General features: G+C 32.8%; 1 protein-coding gene across 1 annotated transcript; it reads right to left on the bottom strand.

Moving 5' to 3' along the window:
* Nucleotides 1–2,323: 2,323 nt before the first annotated feature.
* LOC123663390 lies at nt 2,324–10,095 on the bottom strand. Its single transcript, XM_045598077.1, has 6 exons — nt 9,895–10,095; nt 8,268–9,667; nt 7,128–7,952; nt 3,702–3,905; nt 3,213–3,325; nt 2,324–2,568 (listed from the first exon to the last, which is right to left on the bottom strand). Exons 1-6 carry the CDS (start codon nt 10,093–10,095, stop codon nt 2,324–2,326), a joined length of 2,988 nt encoding a protein of 995 aa, XP_045454033.1.
* Nucleotides 10,096–18,272: the final 8,177 nt, after the last annotated feature.

Raw genomic sequence — 18,272 nt, 5'->3', positions numbered from 1 at the left:
TTCAAAACTCACGAATCGTCATTATAGATATTAAAATTTTAAAAGTGATTATTATTTTTAAAATACATAGATAGCTTCTTAAATTTAAGTAATAGTATAAGTTTAATTAATAGTTTCTTATTCAAATCAATATAAATATTTTTAAGAGTAAGCTGAACTTATTGAAATATTCGGATCTTTTTAACATGTGATGTGTTGGATTTTAGTTGTTATATACATATATAATATATATATATATATATATATATATATATATATATATATATATATATATATATATTGTCTACAACATACACACATGGTCGTCTGCTTCTTAAGTAATCTAAAGCTCCTTAATGCTTGTGTTATAGGTAACAGCGGACTGGATATGTATTTTTTTTTTTTTTTTTTTTTTTTTAAATATATAGACTAGCGCTTGACTGCGATCTCACCTGAAGTCAAGTGAAGATGCAGCCTAAGGTGGTGCGCGCTTGCCTAGAAGATGCCTATTCACTCTTGATTTAAAGATACCTAAGTTATAGTTCGTTGGAAAAACGGAAGCCGGAAGGGCATTCCAAATTTTAGCGGTGCGAATTAGGAACGAGGAAGCAAATCGTTTAGTGCGAGATCGTGGGATTTCAAAATTATTAGTATAGTATTTAGTATAGTATTATTCACTTCAGCCAATCGCAGTCCACTGCTGGACATACCCTCCTCAAGTTCGCGCCAGACATTATGGTGCGAGCTCGTGTGTTTTGCCCATAGTCACCACTTTGGATAGGCGGGTTGGTGACCGCAGGGCTTTGTCGCACCGAAGACACTGCTACCCGTCTTCGACCTGTGTACTTCAAAGCCAGCGGTTATCCCGCCATCAGTCGGTATTTTAGGTTCCGAGGTGTTAGTGGAACTGTGTTATCCCTTAGTCGCCTCTTACGAGACCAACGGGAAGAGCGGTGGGGTGGCTATATTCTTTACTGCCGTAGCTACAGCTTATGTATTATTTATGTTTATTTATTATGCTCATGTCCATGATACATGAATTAATGTTTGAATAATAGTAATATAGAAAGAAATATTATTAAAACACAATTTTATAAAATTAATTTTATTTACAAACATTTCGATTGCACTCAAGTCTTATTTTTAGATAAATATTGCACTGAAATTGCACAACTGCGTTAAACGATTTTTCTTTAGAAGCTAAAAAACATTTTATATATAATATTTAAAAAATTACGAAACGATATTTAAAGTAATCACATGGTTTTGCTTATAAATAAGAAATTGTTAGTACATTGAAAAGATAAACATATTTCATTAAAACACTTAGAATTAATTATTTACAAAATTTTGTTAGTTAAAAGACCTCCAATTAAAAAAAAACAATTAATGTTATTTTGTCATCTCATAGGACACAATAATTAATTATGTACGTATGTAAATGTTAATAGATACTAATAAAATTACCAATACAATAAAAATCGTTTCGTTTAAATTGATGTAAAATATTTAATATTAGGATTGTTCATTATGACTGAAACCTAACATATGCATAACGGTTATTTTATAAATAAATAACTACATACAATGTTTACAATAAAAACCTATATACCTAATAAAATCCTTATTTTTTACGAATAAGGTGGTATACGTGATGAGATACTTGAAACTATATTAACCTATTTTAAAACACAGATAAAAATATGACAAATTGCACCAAACCACATATTCTGAATACATACAGAGTAATAACATGCTATAGTCTATTCGCGTTAAGAAAAAAAGTGTCTCATTACTGGCATTAGAACGCTGTGTCCAAATTGACCGGTCGGCGTAAGCCATCCAACAAGCGTTCTAATTTATTATGATTTAATTGGTCAAACGTCATGACTAAGCTAAGTGACAGAGATGAATCACTATTTTCTTAACGCGAATAGACTATAACATTACAAAATCTATATGTATTCAGTTTTAATTTATAAGTAACTAGATTAGATTTATAATATAAATAAAAAAGTTAGTGGTATTACAATTAGTTATGCCACGCGCTTTCTTATAATTATATTGCAAAAATATATTAAATTTTTAAAACTAAATATTTATCAGTAAATTTTTCATCGTTGAATGTCAAAGTTTGTAAAAATTATCAATAAATTAATTTCTAAAAACGGTGTCCCACATTGGGCGCCAATCGAATCATACAAATCATCCAAATATCAATTAAAAAGTTTGGACTCCAATTCTGTTTAATGTAGTTAAATTCTTCACATTTTTAACTTTGTAACAAAAATGTGTCAATTTCAACGTTATGAAAATAATATACTATTTAGCCTTTGTCATATTTTTACGGAAAATAGCCTAAAGTATCTTCTAAACTAGCATTACTGCTAAGTGGTCGATTGTCAAAAATTTTAGCTAGGGGTGGCACAGGAAGCGGTGAGGACAGCGGGGGAGGCCTATTCCTACGCCCCCCGACTAACGAGCGAACATCGGTGCGCTGAGATAAACGAACATCTGCAAACAGCGCTGCCATTTCCGCGGATTTCTTCACGCTTAGTGCATCTTGAGAACCAGCTCCAGTGCTTCGTACTGACAATTAAAAGAGACACACTTCAAATATAACTCTTCCATTCAATTTGCTGTAATTAGGTAAATATTAAAATAAGATTCATTCGCTGCAAATTAACTTTAGAATGCCTATATCAGTCGGTGAAAATATTTTCTCAATACAGTTTTACAGTTATAACATCCATTCAGAAAAGTAGTAAAATAATGTTTTCAATGTAAATAAGATTTACTTTCTTATATAAAGATTAAATTTTGAATAATCTGTGATAAGAGGATGCATGTATAGTTTCCAATGCGGTCAATACCAAATGTTAAAATCAGACTTCGAGGTATTTCCCCCATCCTAACTGCTTTTTGGGCAGAATAGTTCTTGTGAATATAGGTATCGTGTGTGAGTGAGCGAAACCTACACAATATAGCGGGCGTTCTTGCAGTTTAATGATGGGAGACCATTTCTCTAAATTTGGAGTTATTGATTAGCGAGAGTCACTCAATCTGCACCTCGCTTTGAGGAACACTGGACGATTACGACCACTAATTAAGAACCATTGCTCTAATGTATGTGAGCAAGTGTATCTCTCCAGTGCACGTGCGTCGCTTGTTCTGCAGCAATAACTCATAGTCGAGAAACCTATGTAGTGTATAGCACTAGTGCGCTGGCTCACCGGTAAGTCGCTGCATGTTTCGCGCGCGCGGCTTGTTCTGCAGCAGTATTTCGTAGTCGAGCGCCAGACTGTCCGAACTGCGTGCGCGCCGCCGCCGATTCGACGCCATCGACCTGCACGTGTTGCGTTTTATCATTACTACATACGTATATATTCTATGACTTTTACTTTTATACCTACCTTAATTAATAACGATGTATAGTCAATTATTTAATTTACTTGTTTATCTACATAATTAAACCTCATCATATTATATATTATATGTCGATAGTTAGTTTTACATGAGTTCGCGCCATTTTTGGTGCGAACTTGTGGAGGCTTGTGGGGGCTCTTAGCAATCCCTTTCATTTGTTACCCATATTAAAGGAGTGCATTAAAAATAACTACTACGCCATCTTGGGTGTTCCGCCATATTGGATTAAGAATAAAGTCACTCAGCTAACCATGCATTGTTATGTAAAAAAAATATCGTGTGGTCTATGAATATACCTAGTTCTAGGCTTTGCTTCGTAATCATCAAAAGCTCTCTTCATCCTATCCGAGTAGGTTTTACTTGAAGGACTCTTTAAGTATTCTAAACTCTGTGAACTTTGCATTGTTGTCCTTCTAGGGCCGGTACAGTAACATTTATTACTGTCAGCGCAACTTTCGGAGTCACAGGAGCAATAGCTGTAGTCGCCGTCATATACTTCTCTGGAATACACAAAATAACATTTTAAAAACTTTTTAATATGGTCTTACTTATACTTAAAATTACAAACGCAACGTCAATATCACACGCAAAAAGACTACCTATTATTTCATGCTAAGAATTGATTGCTAAAATACTTAAAAATATATATTATTTTTAAGATACCATTAAAGTTGATATACGAAAGGCGTTCAAAAAGTAATGAGACAGAACTTTTTTGACCTAGCTAAGGTTAGAAAATTATTAGGTTTAATACAATTTTATTTTTCTTCATAATCACCCTTTAGGTTTATATGTACATTTAACATATTATCCCAAAAATTCTTCATCTTGACAAAAATGGGGGAAGAGTCAAAAAATCGTGCAATTTTTGTGACCTTTAAACCCTATGAATCTGGCCAAAAAATTATCAGGATCTTGCTGAATCAATTTTAATGAGCTCTTCGAAACCTTGAATCGCAAAACCTTGAGTCAACGCACGGATCTTGCAAAATGCTATATCCGCATGGGCACTCCCAACTGAAATATTTAGCTCTTTACAATAAAACGGATTGTTACACGACAATTTTCCAAAACAAGTTATTTAACTTTTTCAACCATTCCCTGAGAGGCTGACGTCGAAGGGCGGTCTGAACGTAGATCATCTTTATCCGTTGTTTTAACACGTTCAAACTCTGCACACCACCGAGCCACTGCAGAATATGACGGATAAGTCTTTTTCAATGTCTCTCGTAATTCCTTAAGAAGTTATTCGCTGGTAAAACTTTTCAAGCAAAAAATATGTTTTCACCGCACGAATTTCCGCTTAATCCATTTATTTTGAAAAGTACTGTACACAGAAATGTCACAAAGAAATGCTTATCATAAATGGCTCTGGTAAAGTAAAAAAATAATTTGTGAGTATATGTGATATGTAATGTTGTATTTTTTTTTAACTGTACACCTTCACACTATACTTTCTTGCACCAAGGTTGGCTGGTAGAAAATGCATTAGCGTTAAGCCTGCCTTTTTTACACACTTGTATTAGTGTATTTATTGTACAATAAAGAATTTATATAAATAAAAATATATTTTGTCAGATCTAATCTAGACGAAGCAATGATTTTTTTGTTAAAATATCCGCCATTAGTATGTTATTCTTATTCCTGTTTGAAAGGCCATTCGTATTTATTGGCTAATCACACGTACATATACTACAACTAATAATGTATTTCCTGCACGCCAATATAATTATTATATATAATCTGATTCAAATGCAAGTAACAGTAAAACTTTTTATGCATTGTTTCTGTTTCTATGCTACGATTGACTAGCCTCACTCTACCAGTACAAAGATGGTGGAGTCATCATATCTATATTATGTTCTAATATTGTTTGACGACTATTAAAAATATTACATGCCTAACAACTTTTATTATACCAATAAGTAACCGCTAACATACAGCAATTATCCGGTCATATCTCTTGACTGTCTTCGTTATTTTTTTTTATGTAACTAGATAGGCAAACGAGCGTACGGCTGATGGTTAGCGATTACCGTAGCTTATAGACGTCTGGAACACCAGAAGCATCGCAAGCGCGTTGCCGACCCCATCCCCAGTTCCCCCAGGAGCTCTAATTACCGTACTCACCAACAGGAACACAACACTGCTTGAAAATAGTATTATTTAGCTGTGATCTTCTGTAAGGTCGAGGTTCTACCCCAGACGAGCTGCTCCATATTTTGAGCAAGAAATTTCCTGCTGTGCCCTACCTCAGTTATATACTTCCATAACATAGAACATACTTCAGTTGAAAGTATAGCTGATTAAAAGTTTTAAGTGCATATGCAATAAATTATTATAAAGCTTATATATTAATATATAGCCCACGTTGAAGTAAAAGATTACGTATCGTGAAAGTTTAAAAAAGATTTACGACCCAATCATAAATTTTAGCGTCCGACCAAGTCACAACAATTTTCATCAATTAAAAATGGAATTAGATATAAATGGATTCTAAGCGAATCACATCATTCGGCTTAGTTACTCGTGAGCCGTCCCCAGTCGCGGACGAGTTATGCTCTGATAACTCACGCACATTTCATTTCTTTACAAACAAGAAATACTGATATGAACCTTAATTTAATTAGGAATAGGTAGATATTTCTCTAATAGAAAGTCATTTGACGTAATTATTTAACAGTCTTTGCAGATATGCTCTCTTATTAATGTTGCTATTAGACAAACGAAAGCAGAAAGATCTGAGAATATTCATTTTAAAAACGACGTAATAGATCATTTACCGGACAATGATTGTTATCTCTGAACCAAAATCGAGAATTTTTGATTTCACTTTTGAAGTAACGTTGTACAATTTATAGTGAATGAAATATAAATCTATAAAATCAGCAGTTACGGTGTATGTTATAAGATTATTGGGTTACTTAAAAGGCGAAAAATTCCCAGAGGAGACATAAAATACTGTGAAATATTGATAAGTGACGATTCATTTAATATCATTTCATTCACGATCACGATTCAGCCCGTAACATCGCCAGCGGGGCCTAGACCATTTTCTCCATGTAGAACAAGGATTGGAGCTCAATCCACCACGCTGTTCCACTGAGGATCGGGACCCACGGCTTAACGTGCTCTGTGAGACCCGGGGCACCCACAGGGTCAGACATCCAAACCGGAAAGATATATTTGTACAAATACAAATATCTATCCCAAGCGGGGATTGAACCCACAAACCGTCGGTGGCTTAGGCGATTATACGCACCAATACAATAGAGCAGTTGTCAGATTATAGATGAAGATATGAAGTGCCGATTACTTATATTTGTCGATTGATATATTAAATCATTATATTTTTAGAAAATTGAGATCTCTAAATTAGGTGTAAATTGCAAAACAAGCCAGTAGCAAAAACATTTTAACAAATGGCGAATTTTATTTTTATCTGTAAGAACGTGAAAGTCCGTTGGTGTTTTTGTACACTCTATTTGCATAAATATTGCATCTTTCAATACAAAAACTTGTTGGAAAGTTAAATTTAATTGCTCAAGATTGTTGTTAATTGATATTTATGTTCTAAAAAGAATATTTATTGTATTTTTATCTCCCCAAAGTTGGTAGTATTAGATAAAGAAACTTAATAGACTTTTGCTTCTTATTTCTATTATATTTATAGTTTTAAAATATTTTGCAATATATATTTGTATAATTAATAAATTACTTACTTCGAGCACTCTTTGCAGTTTTTAGCTAACAGTTTAGCTTTAGTACATTCCTTCCCGTTTCTGGTAGGGCAGTCACAAATAGGCTTACAGTCAGCTTTTAATGAACAATAACAGCGGTCTACACAACTTTCAGACTCGCATTCTGAACAGGAAACATAACCACTCGAGCTATTTCTATTTTGACATCCGAGACGATTGCTCAACGTCAGAAAATCGGAATCTTCTGAAGTCGATGTTCTTTCCCCGTGCCTTGTCTTTCCACTTCTCTTCGAAACGTGAATAGACTTTTCCGAACGTTTTGAGTTCCTTTGTCTCATTGTTTGTCGTTTCGGAGCGGGAAAATCTGGTTCCTTAGGTTTGAACTGTCTTAAATCGTAGCTAGATGTCGAAACTGAACTTTCCGTTGGTTCCTTTACGTTCGCTGTGTTTATTGTCTGTATATCAAAATTGCTTTGTTGCTTCTTCTTTTCTTTCTTCTTTAAGTCTTTACCGAATGACAAACGAAAAACCATACGAAGTCCGCTAGCACCTTTGAAAATTTTTCTTCTCTTATTGTAGAATGTGTTATTTCTTCGCAAAATCTTTTTCTTTTGTTTCTTCATAATCGCTTTACTGTGTTGAAATATTTCATCCTTAGTTAACGTTACTGCTAGTTTTAATAGAAATTCTTTGTAAATCGGTTTCAAATCATTAAAAGACATTCCATCTGGATCGATTATTGCGTTTAAAATTTCGTCCATCGAATGTAAATTTTCCTGTACTTTAAATTCATTAAACAGTTCATTGAAGCCCAACGGTGAACCACCGCCTTTCTTACCATTGTTCCTGAAATTGAAATTTGAAAAAGAATTTAGACATTTTTACTAAAATAAATGCATTAAATTCGCAATGGTGAATTTAATATGATCTAGTTAATTGCTATTATTACATTGAATCAGAGGAATGTAGCGGACGCGGTTGCATTAGCACAATTACAAACACGCAAGATGTCGAAACACTTCGCTAGGCATGGTCTATTCAATCTCGTTAAAGTTACTATTTCTGTTCTTTAATTTGTCAAGTGTGACGATAGTGTTAATTGATGCGAATGCGTGAAATTATTTTTAATGAAATTGTAAAGAATTGAGTTAATAAACATACCTTTGGCCGATAGATTTGTAACGGGTCAGCCCACCAGCGTTTAAGAAACTTCCAGAGCGGGGAATGGCAACTTTTGTCAAAATATCACCAGATTCACTTAGTGATTTCCTTCCACTTTGACTACGTCTCAACGGTTCCTTGGGATTTTCTGGTTGAGTTTTAGTCTGAGGCTTAGTAGGTATAGGAGGAGGTAAAGTCGGTGGTCTTTGTATGTTTTTCCGCCTTTCTAACTCTCGAAATAGTTCGATTTTTTCAGACACTTTGCTTTTGCCTGAAGATTCACTACTACTTTGTGGATTTTGACCTGACGGATTTGATATAAAATTTAAAGAATCTTTCGGAATGGAAGATTTAGACTCTTGAGACTCACTACTTGTGTCATTGTTTCTTATTAAATCTAATTTCGCTTTTACTTCTTCAACAGTAATTCGATTCGAACCAAAAGGTGGCAAAGTAGGTATTGAAAAAAGAGGTAAATCTTCGGTTACATTCTTCGTTCTTTCTAATTTCGGCTTTTCAGTAAACGATTCACTAGCTGAGTACCCATCTGCTCTATCACTATCTCCACTCAAAGAAGACGTACTGCGTTTTTTTCGAGGTGGTCTAACAGGGACATCATTAGCTGCCACGCTGCTTGTAATACTCATACAGCTTACTCCATTCCTATTTCTCAACTTCTTGTTATCATTGTGACCCTGCCGACTCATATGTGACATAAGAGATTTGTATAGCGTGGCCGCTATTACTATAGCGTCCTCGGTCGTCTGACATACAAACCCATGACACTCCAATTGTTTTGCAACGCCTATTTTCCTCATCACGACAGCGAAAAGAGGTGAATGTGAATTTTCGTTGTGGGAGAGGATATATTTCTTTTCAGATGAATCTAACGATTTGAATAGTGCGTGTCGATCGATATTATCGGGATCAGTGATTAATGGAACAAATGCATAACTTAATGCGTTTTGATCTTTATCTGACGGTTGAACTAGAAATTTTACTGCGGACCAAACGGCTATAGTTGGAAAAGGATTGAGCTGCTCTAAGTCTCCTTTCTCTCCTTTATACCTAACTTTTAAACCATTTTTTGATATTTCTAATTTACCGTTGAATGTATTTTTATGGCGATGATTACTTTTGAAGGCGAAATACAAATCCCTAAGAGGATCTTGAAGTCCAGAAAGGCTTGTTACTTTACTCTGTAAAGGAGTCGACCCCAGGTAATGCACACTGAATACGTGCACCCCTATATTCTCAGGTTGTTTGGTCTCTCCCGCCATATCTGCAAACATTCTCTCTATTCGATCTTGTACAGTATTATTGATCTTCTTTATTTTATTTAAACAGTAGTTGTTTTCGTCTTCGAGTACGCTTGTTTTATTGTCTTGTAATAGGCTGGCCTGCAAAAATAACAAAATAAATACATGAGTTAAATTTACATACAGTTATTTTCTAGGAATAAATAGTACTAAACTTTACCTATCATATGAAAGGCAGAACATAATTGCGTAGTACATAAAATGTGGACAGTATCAAAAACGCCAATGTTGTTGATTATTGATTCGACATTTTTTTTATAAATAAACATCGCCTAACAATTGTTTTTGAGAAACTTTTTCATATTCACCTTACTATCTTTCCGTCCTGTTTCCGACGTAGGTGTATACTGCGGAAGACTGGTAATGGAACGTGTGTCGTCGAAGAGCGCGTCGATCTTCTGTTTGTAAAGCGATAGGGAAGAGACGCTCGGGGCTCGCGGGCGTTGGTCATCTTGAGCGCCAAGGTGGAAGCCGCCGACAGACGCGCTCTCGTTATCACACATCACCATCTGTATCAATATATTATGTTTTAATTTAGAACAATATTTATTGTGATACTATTTATACTAATATTAAAAAGCTGAAAAGTTTGTTTATTTGAATGCGCTAACCTCGGCAACTACTGATTTAAATTGAAAACTTTTTCTGTTGCAAAGTCCATTTACCGAGGAAGGCTATAAGCCTATATTATATTTTAGTACATAATTCCTCAAACTAACGAGGGTGCGCAGCTAGTTGTATAATAAAATGTGTTCAAAACAGTATACAAGCGCATAGTAACACGTTCAATATTATTTATTTCAATGGAGTCATTGATAGGCAAAAGATTAATATTGTGCATAATATGCGACACATGAAAATTAAGTACCTGGGTGACCGCGCTTAGCTCGGTATTTTTAGTAAATCGTGTGTTTTGGGAATCATATTTAAATACGAATTACATATTGATAAAATATGAATAATATTTTTCGATTTTACCGACATAATAATAAAAAATATGAACTGGCTATTTAAATAAAAATTACGAGTGCAATTAGAAAAAAAAAAGAAAAAATAATAATCGATCTCGGAAACGTTAGGATTTGAACCGCGGTACTTCCGGTCGATCGAACTTTATTGACAGGTGCGAAATTTACCTTCATCTTCTAACGATATTGTAGCCATTTTTTCATTGCCTAAAAACAGGGATAAAACGACATTTTCTAAAATGAATCCTAGCAGATTTATTTATCTCCCCCGAAATCCCCTGCATACTAAATTTCATGAAAATCGTTGGAGCAGTTTCCGAGATCAGATTATATATATACAAAAATTGCTCGTTTAATAGTAGTAGACTTACAAAGTCGCTTCCCTGTGTCAATTATTATTATCACTTGCAATAATCACAAGTAATCGGTAAATATTTTAAACAATTTATAGAAGTATAAAAAACGGAAGTAATTCCGTTAAATGAAGTTATAACATGGTGTTATCGTACTTAAGTGCAAATTGCTACCAGTTAACTATAACACGTAAAAGTAATTTAGCGAGTAACGAGTAATATAATACATCACATTACCCTTGTCGGTAATAAAAGTGAAACTTATTTTAAAAGAGATTACGTAACAAAGCCAAACAACAATATCTCACCGCGATGACGTTTTACCTAAAATAATTTAAATACCTACTAAATTTTACAATTTTAATGGACCAATTATAGAGGAATGCATTAATTTTATTCATTCTTAGTAGACTTTTATAGTTGTACATAAATACACTGGGCGGAATAAATGATAGTTCTTTTGAAAAATTCAATTTTTTTCTTACTTTAAAATTTATTATTATCTACACAGATCATAAATTACTCCTAACTTGAATGAAATATTGAACCGTTGAGTAATTCATATTGTAGTATTTATGTTTAAAAAAATCATACTTATTTTAATAATAAAAATAACTTTACAAATTAAAATTATATTCTAAAAAAAATCTATCTCATAAAAATATTATACAAAGAAAGGTTAGGTTAGGTTAGAACAGAAGAAACACAGATAGCTACTAAATAATTCGAAATTTGAATTTATTTTAAATCAATATTTAAAATCAAAAACTTATTATATTTGTAGCGAAAGATACTGTAAGTTTAACATTGCAGTCTCTTGAACGTTTACGAATTAATCAAAATAAAAATGTCTTTATTCAAGTAGAGATGAGAAGCACGCTTGAAACATATCTATACTAAATACGTGTTCAGTCAGTTCAGCCTATTGCAGGCCACTTCTGGACATAAGGCTCCCCAAGTTCGCGCCAGACATCCCGGTTTTCCACGATCCTCATCCAGCCTACACCGGCAATCTTACGTAGTTGGTCGGTCCAGCGTGCCGGAGGACGTCTCACACTGCGTTTGCCAAGATGCAATGTGGGACATAAGTAAGGGACGTAATAAGTACGTTTTAGTATTTAATTAATTAACTATAATTAATTTGAAGGTACCAGCAGTTGTAGTTTCTCTCAGAAGAACCAAGAAACTTAACTGCTACCCATTTAAAAATAAATCGCTCAACCATTACAAATTAAGTCCCACGTGTCGTTGTCATATAATATTATTCCATTATTTATGTTAACGCACTCTACGTACGTATGATTGCCAATAATACGTAGGCGAGTCAACAGTCACGAAGAATGCGAGACTACACAATAGTCATGCAGACGCATAAAAGTTAATATCAACTTGCTACAGTTATAAAATACTTCCCTTTTCGTGGTGATACGTAAGTATAACCTTATATTGTACATTATGAGGTATAGTTGTAGCTAGTTACCAATGTTAGCACACAATTTTTATATCTAGCTGATACAAAAGGTTTTGTCTGCGTCGGTTATAATATGCGTGTACAAAGGACTTGGTTTTGATATCAAATTGCTTATACATAATTGTGTTTGCTCGCGAACGAAAAAAAAACTGACTTCAATTACATCGACGAGTAATACAACGTGGATCGACGAAAATATAGTCAAGTAATTACGCGTTATCAAAGATTACTCAAAAATTAGTTATCAGATCTCAATAAAATTTATATGTGACCACATGACAAACATCAGCTTTCGATTAAATTAAAAATTATTAAAATCGGTACACCCAATAAAAAAATATTGCGAATTTTCAAGAGTTTCCCTCGATTTCTCTGGGATCCCACCATCATATCCTGGTTTCCTTATCATGGTACTAAACTTGGGATATCTCCTTTCCAACAAGAAAAGAATTATTAAAATCGGTACATCCAGTAGAAAGTTATGCGGTATAATACAGGGTAGGTCGACGAAAAAAGCGTCAAGTAAAAACACATTATTAGATATAACTCGAAAAGTAGTTGTTAGATCTCAAATAAATTTAAATGGGACCAAATGACACACACCACCTTTCGATTAAAAAAAAATTGTCGAAATCGGTCCACACGGTCAAAAGTTCTGATGTAACATACATAAAAAAAAATACAGTCGAATTGAGAACCTCCTCCTTTTTGGGAAGTCGGTTAAAGACTTAACAGAAGTGATAAACTTTTTAAATATTTTTTTCAAATATTTGTAACTTACTTTTAGAGTCAACTTTTGCTGCTTCACGATTAACCCTACTTTATCAGATAGATATTTCTATTGGCAACTTGGTAACACTAACCCGACTAGAAAAAAAGTCAGGCTCAACCAAATCATGTATCTGGACCGGATCAGGATATGAATGGAACGGAATGAGGCATGCCAGATCCGGCAAGCTCTATCAGAACCAGGTCTGGTCCAGACAAGGATAGCCTGATGTAAAATATAATCAAGTATGGTAAGGCATACTGGATCAGGACCCGGTCACGTCCAGATCAGGATAGCCTGATTACACAGTGGAGCAGTCGTAAGTAGTAGGAAATAGTTAATTAGTAGTTAATTATTAGAAGTTAATAAATAAAATTTAATTAATAATAATAATTAATTAATAACATAAAAATAAATAATAATAATTAATATTTAAAGTAAAAACGAAATAAATATTATAATAATTATGTTAAGTAACATATTTATAATATCAATTCGCTTTTTTTTTTTTGCTAAACAAATTTTTCAAGAATAATACATTCGTGTTTTTTAAAAGGATCGGACCGAATCGGCTGATCAGGATGAGATGAGATTTCCTGATCTGTACCCGATCAGGAAATCTCATCTCATCCTGATCAGGTCCAGACCAATCATCTGCGTTACATGCCTTATCTAGTCTTGATCAGGCTTGCCTGGTCCGGTCCTTCTATGGAAGACGAAAAAATTTCTACTTGCGAAAGTAGTATATATAGCCTTTCTTACCTCCTGCTAGTAAATTTGATAGCCTATCAATTGTAACTTATTAAAAGTAATCTTTATCAGCAATCATGAGCTAATTTGATTTGTATTAGTTATGACTAGTTGTGTTTATTTTCGCTATTTAATTTACATTTTTAAGATTGATTTTAAAGCTGTACGTATATTTAATTTAATGTTTACCTCTTAAGCCGTCGATGGGCCCCCGGCCCAATAATTGTTAGCATATTGATATACTCCCACCGTCTGTACGGACCAACTGGAACAAAAAAAATCATTAGTTTTCTAATGTATTTCAAATTAGCGTACGCTTTGCTTACAAAATAAAATAATGCATCTCATTCGGCTGAATAATAGATGTACATGCTTATATTTACGTACATTGATGAGATCTTAGTTCACCTAAATTCACAAAAAAATTAATTTGTGTGAATCCTTTACTTTAGGAAATGGATTTTGGTGTGTTTTATTAATTTACAGTAAAAAAATATCCTTATAAAATGTTATAAATTTCTATTGAATAATTTATTTTTCTATGTAAAGTTTTCCATTCACTGAGTACCATGTAACTACTGAACAATAGCTGCCGAAATATTAAATGTATAACTGTTACAATAATAATCAAATGTTCAAATAATAATATTTAAAGAGTTTATTTTTAAACCCAAGGAACGAAAAAAACGACAGTACAAACAAACAAGTGAATGAACTGAGAATATTTGTATTTTCTAACGTAATCATAATTGCTAATGTTTTCACGATTTCTGTCATCGTCGATTGATTCGATCACTTTTAAATAATTACAAATACATCAATCGTAATGACGTAAATTCAATAATTGAGATCATTTACAATTCCTCTTCTAATATTTGATAGTAATAAATGTATAAAGATACGATTGCTGTTAGTTTTAAATATAATTTCTACAATCATGACAACATCACAAATTTTCGGACAAACTTAAGTCTTTTATCTAATATATAAAATTATCGTGTCGCGGTGTTTGTAGTTAAACTCCTCCGAAACGGCTTGACTGATTCTCATGAAATTTTGAGTGCATATTGGGTAGGTCTGAGAATCAAACAACATGTATTTTTCATCCCCCTAAATGTTAAAGGTAGTCCAACCCTAAATTTTTTTTTTAATTGAGTAGATAAATTATTTATTCTTTATTTTATTGTGGTTTGGCGTTGAAAAATACATACAACTCTAAATTTTCACCCTTCTACTACCAACGCCTATTTTTAAATAGCGTTAAGCGGCAAGCAACGTTTGCGGAGTCAACTAGTTAATGTATATAAACATTATAATTAACGTTTATCTCGCTATAAACCCCATTTGAATATTAATAAATAATAAAATAATCAAACATTTGGATCATTCTAACTGATATCTTAAAAAGTGGAGAAAATTGTAACGTGTAAATCTGGTTTAATAAAGACATTAACGGCATGTGCTGGTCAATCATGAATTTAAGGAATACTTATGCTACATTTAATTTTAATCAACAAAAAGAAATTAGTCCTTTACTTATATTGAAGATTATATTGAACTAGTTAACATGGCAGACTTTGTAAACCATTTTTATTAGTGAAAATATCAATTCTTTTTTTAAATATTCTTCTTTACAAACCCGTCCAATCAATAACGAAAAAAATAAAAGCTTTTAAAAGAAACGAAGTTCAGATTGATGCAGTCGTATGGAAGCTTTGCGCGTAAGTACATTTCCGCGATTATTTTTTATTAATATAGGTTTTGATCACAGCAACTCAAGAGTATAGCTGAGAATTTAGGAGAACAAGCCGTAAAAGTATCACATTCACATTACAAAGGACAAACAAAAAGACGGACAGAGCTTTCGTCGTATATATATAAACACTAGCTGTACCCTGCGCACTTTGCTACCCTTTTTTTATTTGGTCGTACCAACTCAGAAACCTTTGTGGGCCAATGCATGCAATATCATGACATAATCAAAAGCATAGTTTACGTTTCTATAAAGGACATACAGACAAACATTCATTTTTATATAAATATGTAGAAGAAGATTAAAATTTTGCTGCGTCCTACATACGCGTGTATTAATTATTTTTATTACTTTCCTCAATAAATTTATTTAAGAAGAAAGAAACGTACTTGGTACACTTCAAATGAGACATGTCTGATATTTATGCAAATTTTTTTGCTTGTAGCTGTAATAGTCGAGAGTAGAGAGAGAGTAGTAAGTCAATAAATACTTAACAGCATTTTTTTCATGTTTGTTTATTGATAAAATAGTATATATATATATACACTAAAATATTTTGGATGACTTCCATAAATGTTATTTATAATTGTTGCGAATATCCAATGAAGCCTGAACTATGTAAAATAAGTCATATAAGAGGGGTGTAGAATTGTGTATTCAAGAAACAGACCTACAAAATAGTCGTATGCTTTCTATTTTTAACTGACTTCAAAAAAGGAGGATGTTCTCAATTCGACTGTATATTTTTTATTTTGTATGTTATATCAGAACTTTAAACTGGGCAGACCGATTTCGATGATCTTTTTTTAATCGAAAGGTGTTGCTTGTCATGTGGTCCCGTTTAATTTTAATGGAGAAGTACTTCAGATCTGACAAGTACTTTTCGAGTTATATCTAATAATTACTTGACTATTTTTTGTCGATGTAATTGAAGTCTGGTCTTTTTCGTTTGCAAGCAAAAATATATAGTTTCAATATAGCAATAATATTATAAGTCTCTCTTATAACGAAATAATTTACTCTTTTATAAATAAAAATTTATGAGGTGTAAAAATGTGTATTAAATACACATAATGTTAATTGCAAAAATATTAAGTAAATCATTTCGTCTTAACAATACCTTTCAAAAAAGGAGTAAGAATAATATTTATATATATCTACTTTCAGTACATATGTTGTTATATATAGCTTTACTTATTAACTTAAATATAGTGAAAGGTAAATGCATGTTTGCAATCTCGAGTGTAACCGATCAATCTCTTTCGCGTATTTCCCATCCTACTTGATTAGCAAAATTATCATTGCTATTTCTTGACCACTGGTAAAAAGTGAATTAATTTATTTACGTATTTCTATTATTTTAAATTGGTACAGATTTTTTTTAAACTGTCTCCACTATGGCTGCTTATATTGCGACAGTCATAATCATAATTTCGTTTTGTTTACTAGTATATAACTTTAGTTATATTTATTGATTGATTCAGGCTGCAATTATAGTCCCACTGCTGGACAAAAACGTTTTTCTTTACATAATAAAAGTTTTCGAGCTTAATCCCGCATGCTGCTCCACTAGGCGTTGGTGATAATTTACCTACCACGAGTAACGATTGTTATCAGGTGTTAATGAAAAAACCCTGAAGTGACAGCTTTACACGTCCTCCGAGGTACGGTTGGTAGAACCACAAGAAACACACATCCAAACCAGGAATATGTATTTGTACAAATACATATTCCCTAAACCTTACTCGATGCAATCAATGAATCGAACCAGCGAACGCCGGTATATTAGGCAACTACGTTGCACCCCACACTTGAATAATTGTCACGCTAAATATACTGTATACTTATATGTATATTTATTATTATTATATCTGTATTTATTTTTTCCTTTCAACTTTATGCTATAGGTGATTATTAAAGCTCGGTTCATTATTTAACCATTAGAAGTTAAAATGCTTATGGATTATTTACGGTATATTATGTATATACATGCCAACGCATATTTTGTTAATTCGTTTACATAATACAATTGAACGTCCGTACTTGTTCGTGTGGTCTCAACATCTGTTTGATTTGTAAATGAAAATAGAATATTTAACATGATTTGTGTCCAATATTCTTTCATTAATATGCAAAATCACTGAGCTACTTGAACGTTGATTTTTTCTCAGATTTAGTGACGATCACGATTATTGCTTTGCTATTACGATTCCTAGCGTGTCATTTTAAAATCTATATACTTTTTAAATAAGTTCTAGGAAAGTGCAAAAGTATTTTAAAGCCAGAATGTTAAAAAATTTAATTAGCAAACTCGAAAAATCATAAAGATCAATATGAATTATCAAATCATTTACAAACCTTCTAACAGAACAAACATATTTATACATTAACTACAACAAATACTCACTTTGAGGTCGTCCATTATTCACGTGATATTTTTACCTTTTAACTCCATAAAACTTATATTATTAACTACAGGTATAGTCTAATTCAGGTTTAGAAAATTAAGCATCGTGATACGAACACAAACATTAGGGTTACAGGCTGTTTCTTGATTGTTTTTTTTTTCGCTTAGAAGACGCGCGTTCATCGCAAAATATATATATACAAGTATACAATATA

This window comes from Melitaea cinxia, chromosome 20 (genome assembly GCF_905220565.1).
Source record: "Melitaea cinxia chromosome 20, ilMelCinx1.1, whole genome shotgun sequence".
Classification (NCBI taxonomy): Eukaryota; Metazoa; Arthropoda; class Insecta; order Lepidoptera; family Nymphalidae; genus Melitaea; species Melitaea cinxia.
This window is presented reverse-complemented; position numbering and strand designations above follow the sequence as displayed.